The sequence below is a fragment of the Excalfactoria chinensis genome, chromosome 2 (genome assembly GCF_039878825.1).
Source record: "Excalfactoria chinensis isolate bCotChi1 chromosome 2, bCotChi1.hap2, whole genome shotgun sequence".
NCBI lineage: Eukaryota > Metazoa > Chordata > Aves > Galliformes > Phasianidae > Excalfactoria > Excalfactoria chinensis.
In genome coordinates, this window is record NC_092826.1 from 94,787,346 (window position 1) to 94,793,345 (window position 6,000).

At 39.0% G+C, this 6,000-nt stretch overlaps 1 protein-coding gene across 1 annotated transcript in view; it reads left to right on the top strand.

Annotated features, from left to right (window-relative positions):
- VPS41 (VPS41 subunit of HOPS complex) overlaps nt 1–4,461 on the top strand; it is a 102,733-nt gene extending 98,272 nt beyond the window's left edge. Inside the window, exons 27-29 of the mRNA XM_072328518.1 lie at nt 444–488; nt 1,836–1,915; nt 2,433–4,461. Of these exons, the coding sequence (XP_072184619.1) occupies nt 444–488; nt 1,836–1,915; nt 2,433–2,513 (206 nt within the window). The 3' untranslated portion in view covers nt 2,514–4,461. The remainder of the gene's footprint in view (nt 1–443; nt 489–1,835; nt 1,916–2,432) is intronic.
- The last annotated feature ends 1,539 nt before the right edge of the window (nt 4,462–6,000 follow it).

Genomic DNA, 6,000 nt, shown 5'->3' on the forward strand with positions numbered 1-6,000 from the left:
GATAATCAAGTATTCTGCAACAAGATAGTTTTTAAAAATGGTTGAAAATATTTTGTGAGGCTCTACTGATGTGTGTGAGGAGTTCTGTGATTTACACAAGTTAATACCAGGAGTTGATGGAAAGACAGAAGATCAGAACTTCTGCTGGAAAAATACAGCAGAGAAGTCAGGAACCCATCTTATGCTTCCTTTTTTATTTGAGTTTGCCTTATGTCTCTACTGCTCTGATATTGGTCTAGCTCCTGCAGTTCTTCCTGCACCAAAGTCAGAGAATCTGTACGTTTTTCCTGCTGTTAACAGAAATGCTGCTTTAGAGTTTCTCTCTAATTTCCCATGGTCTGTGGTGAGTATCTCAATACTGTAGGATCAATTTCTGTAACTGCAATGTGTAAATGCTTGTTTTAGTTTTTAGTTTAGTTTTTTGTTGTTGTATTTTTTTCCAGAGGAAAATATCTGTGAATCATGCCTGTCTCCAATACTTCCCTCAGGTAGGATGCTTTTCTGGAAGAAAAAGAGGCTATTTTTTATTTTTAGGGGAGCCACTGTTTGCTGCTATTAGTAGAAATGTGTAATACTCTCCCTTTATAATCGTTGTATAAATTGTAGTCTCTTGTGCAAAACTTGCTTATGAACTCTTATTTGGGAACAGAGTTTAATCTGAACCTTTTGAGTAAACTCAGACTTATTTTCTTCTTCTTTACTCATGTTTGATTGTTTTATTTCCTGTTCTGAAGTATGTAGAATGGAAAGCAACTTTAATCAGTCAGCATGCATATCCTCAAAGATTATCAGAATCATGAAACAAAGCAGATCCGATCTGATTTTATTTAAATTTGTATTGCAGTTTAGACTGAACTTGCAGACTGTGAGCTTCTATGTGATATGCTTTTTACAGCACTTTAAAACATTTCTGAAGTTAGTCTTGAAACTAGAGATTCAATATATCATTTTTGAAGATGTACATTCTGCTAAGGAACGAATTTCAGAAATATCAATATAGATGCTAGGCATCTTGAGAAATAGTAGTTTGACCAGGAGAGTAGCTGTTGGGGCATCCTCAAACAAGAACGTGTAAGACAAAGTATCTGGTTACAACTGTTTTTTGTTTGCCAGCGATGCATAGCCAAAATAAATCTTTTCCAGCTGTTTAATCTCATTTCTACCCTCCTTTGCTTTAAAAAGAAAAAGGAAAAAAAAAAAAATAGTAAACACAGCTGTACTGTGATTGAATGCACCCACATACAGACCAGAACAGACACTTGGCACTAGAAAACCTGACAGAGTTGGACATGCTGGTGCCCTGAGAGATGCTGATGAGTGAGGTGGTTGTACTTTGAGTGTGTGAATGCTGTATGGAGGTTTCTAATTGGGCTAAATATTCATGAATCAAGAAGCGCTTACGCAGCTTATTGCCACATTTAAAGCTTATATCCTGGGAGAGTAGATTCTAGTAATACTCAGTATTTTGGTTTTCCCTTCACTGATGCAAGAGTGGTTTTTGTTAATGTTTCTTCAAAATGCCTGAATTATTTGGGGGTAGGTTATTCTATGCCCTCCCTAGATTTAGCATGTGGCACACACTGACCTGAAAATTTCAGTTTAAAATTATTTAGGGCTCAAGATAAAATTATTTGTAACTTCATCACCAGGACACATTAACTAATAGCATCATTCTGTGTGATTTCTATAAATAAGATAGAATAACTTGTAAACTTAATGTGATAAGGGTATGACTTAATGTTTCTTTGTGTATAATTAAACAGGGCTACTACTGTGGCCACCAAATCCTTTGTTCCATTGTCCTTTTGTAATGGATTTACCTTTCTCTTTCCCAGATGCATCCAAGTCCTTCAACGTGGTAGTGTTCCACTGCAGACACATGTTCCACAAAGAATGTCTCCCAGTATCTAACACAGTAAGGAACTAGCTTAATCTCTGCCACTTCTGCCAAAAGACAAGCAGACAAATAATTTCTTTATCTCATCTTTGGGGAAGGGAGTGGTCCTATCAGGGATTAATTTGTGATTACATTTACTATTTTTGATAGTACTTTGTAATAGTATATGATTAGGGAGAGGATATTTCAAACTGCTGCAAGCAAAATATATCCGATTTAGAAATAAATTGTTGCTGTTTGAGAAGAATTTTATTTCCTTTTTCAGTCTAAATATTCAGTATACAAACCAACTTTGAATAATACGGTGAATACAACCTGTTTGAATTTTCTTAATTCTGCCCTTTGACTCCAGAACAACCTGCATTATTCTGTTCAGCAACGTCACATTCCTAAACCTATCCATGGCTTTGTCTATAGGCAACAGCCTGAATGTGAATAATAACACTGGGATGAGCATTAGCAATTTCCATTCATCTTCTCGTGTTCTAACTTGAATATATTTGTCTAAGACGCTTGTTTTCTTATTAATTTCCAGGTATCTTCTGTCCAGTTCTGCAACATATGCAGTGCCAAACACAGAGGACCAGGGAGCGCAATCCTGGAGATGAAGAAATAGCAGTCCCCTAGTTGTCCATATCAGTCTGTGACACCAAGTCTGTTAGGAGCCACTGCAGTTTCTGTTAGTCATCATTTCTGTAAATAATTCTGAATGTGATTGAAAAGTGGTTTCTGTAAGTTATCCTGCTTACCCAATGCTTTCTGCAAACAGAAAACGTGCAAATCTTTGCTCAGTAGCTCTTTGTTACGTAATCCATATTTCACTGTTCCTGTGCGTTAGCTTGTTCTTTACTTAACTCTGGAACTGAAAAGGAAAATAAAAAGAGAGGAAAACAGTCTGAAGATTTTGTGCTTGATATCAGTTTAAGTGTTTCACAGATTGGAGTCACGGTCGTGTAAAGAAAAATTAATTAATGTGAATTCTTATTAGTGAACTGTTTGACTTGAGATCCATGAGGAATCTGGCTTCTTTAGATAGAATTGCTTCAGGACCTGAAGGTGCTTGTGTTTTGAATTTGATATTAAATTAACAAACTTGTTAAGTTTTAATTCCGTACTTCTGGATCATACCTTGCTTGTGTGGCTACGCATTCATAGTTTGTTAGAAAATGGTTACTTTCTCAGTCTTCACAATACAGTTGTTTTTGCAGCTAGGTTTTTGTCATAGTGAACCCAAACAGAGAATTTTAAGCGTCAGCAGTAGACATTAACACTTATAAATTAAGTGTAGTTGTGTTGTACTTCTGTTGGATGTGGTGTTCAGGGACATGATTTAGCAGAGGGTTGTTAGAGTTGGGGTACCATGGTTAGGTTGGGGTTCGACTCGATGATCTTTAAGGCCCTTTTCAGATTGAGCAATTCTATGATTCTATGTTTTAAGTTTTGAAATAGTGCTATATTAATACGGAACTGTAAAACTGGAACACATAACACCTCTGAGTTCTTCTGTACCTTACTCCTATGCAGGTACACATATTATAAAAAGCTGGATTTCCAATTTATGTAAATTCATGATACTCTTGATATACTCCAGGCTGCTGACTGAGCTGCTCTAGTCATCCGATGTGTGCTTTTGTTGTCTGTGTGTCTGTCTACCCAAATTTAGGTATATTAGAAATTGTATGGTCTACTTTGTGTGGTTACTGAATAGATCTCTTTAAAAATAGTAGTAATAGTCTGTCACAATAATACAGCTATCTGAGAGGGGACAAATGGTGCACACTATTTGTGAACATGCAGTAGATGAAATTGTTGCCCAAAGAAGGGCAACAAGGCTTGTGAAGGGCTTGAAGAATATGCCCTACAAGGAACAACTGAAGGAACTGTTTAGTCTGGGGAAGAGGAGGCTGAGGGGAGACCTTATTGCTCTCTTCCAATATATGAAAGGTGATGGCAGTGAGCAAAGGTCTGGTCTCTTCTTGCTGGTGACAGGTGACAGGATGAGGGGAAATGGCCTCAAGTTGCACCAGGGTAAGTTTAGGTTCAATATCAGGACAAACTTCTTTACAGAAAGGGTTGTTAAGCACTGGAATAGGCTCCCTAGGGAGGTGGTTGAGTCACCATCCCTGCATGTGTTTAAAAACCATTTGGATGTGGTGCTCAGAGATAGGATTTAGCAGAGGGTTGTTAGAGTTAGGGTAGTATGGTTAGGGGTAGTATGGTTGGGGTATTAGGACTAGTTTGGGTTTGGACTCGATGATCTTTAAGGACATTTCTAACCTGAGCAATCCTATGATTGTAAGTAACAGAACATTGTGAACGTTGTGGTGCAGAACATGATCTTCATACATCAGACCACCCATAAGAGTTACTGCCTGGGTCTGTAGTGGTTCGTTTTCAATGACTAGTACACATTCTCCGGTATATTGTTCTCTTATTCCTTCTTTGTTGCACTGATTAGAAAAGTTGCTTTGATTCCCTGTAAATGAAATGCTCCAGTAAGCTCAATGGTTGTTCCATTGTGGATTTCGAGCTCTTGCATGCCAGTAAAGAAGTTTAAAAACTTTTAAAATCTTTTTGTCAGTAACTCTAAGCAGCTTTTCTATGTCATACCCTAAAAACTGTACCATGCCATAAGCTGTCAGCTTACAGGAGCAAAGTTGAATTGCTCTTACACCGTTATGCCACATGGTGTTCTGTGGCTCAGTTGCGTGAGGATTTAAAGCAAGTATGTTGTTTGCTTCAGCTTGGCCTTAAATTCCCTAAGGCATTTATGTGTTCAGTGACTCAGTTTGCTCATTTGCCATCACTAGCAATCATATTGTATTTATACCCTGGCATATTATTTGCATTATGCAAGTTATTTTAGATCACTTTATGAAAACCTAATCAAAATCTCCTCTAAATCCAAAGCTTCTTTCATTTGGGCTCCAGGGACTATCCTTTTCATGTTCTTGAATTTTGAATCTGCTTATTAAGATTCAGCAAGAGGCTCACGGTCCTGGCTTTGATTCACTTTTCTTCCTAAGAAGCCTTTGCATCACAGAAAGTCTGGGATTGGAGCCTAAAATATTTAGTCACCCAAGAGCTTTTCTTCTGGAGAAGAGTTCGGCCTAAAAAGTAGCCGAGGTTGCATAACCCTTCTGAAAAGCATGATACTTAGCCAGTCTCACCAGAGCTCATCTAAGATGCTGATTTATGGGGTGAGTTTAGGGCAGATGAGATGTTCTCATGATAATTTTTCTGTTTGGGGGGTTTCTTGGGTGCTCTTTTTTATGGCTGATAGACATGTCTGAAAGGACTGGGAACACCTCTGCAGGCCTTTCTGGGATCTCTGAAGCTGAACGGTTCATGATGGGCTTCTGCATCTCCTACAGCTGCATTTGCAGGTAATACTTGTGTCTCAGTGGGCTTGAAGCAGCCCTTTCACCTGAGCAGTGATGTACTGAAATCAGCTGTGCATGTTGAGTGGGCAAGAACCTGCTGTTCCTTGTCACAAGTGGCAGTGGGTGAATTAATGCTTCAAGGAGCCCTGCAATGTCCCATGTTCACCTGACAGGTGCTGACCTCTGGGAATCCTCAGGCAGGGGGTATCTGGTGGTGGAACAGAATAAGCTCTCTGACATGCTTAGCCCTTGGGTGTGATGGGGATCTAAGCATCTTACACAAGTTTTGTCATCAGATTTAGTAGCAGGAGGGTTTCAGTGCAGAATTGAAGCATGTGGATAATGCTTGGCTGTAGAGAAGCAGCAGGACAGGTTTCTGCAGCTATTTTTCAGCAACATCGCTGGAATCACATCAGAAACTGCTCGTTTAGTAGATGCCAGCTCTGAATGCTCTATATGAAGGTATATATGACCTTCGGGTAACTCTGCTAATTATATGCCTCAGGTAGACCCTTCAGACTTTAACCCTATGCACAACTCTTGTCAGTATGCAAAAGGGACGTCATGTTCTGTTCTTTTTGGCCACAGTGTGAAAGGACAAACATTGGACTGGTTATTCTGTACTGCTGAAGGCAGTGGCTAAAACTGCCAAGACACAAGAATGTATGAACAATCGTGTGTTACACAGCTCCTTGTGCATTTTTAGGTCCACATCCTGTT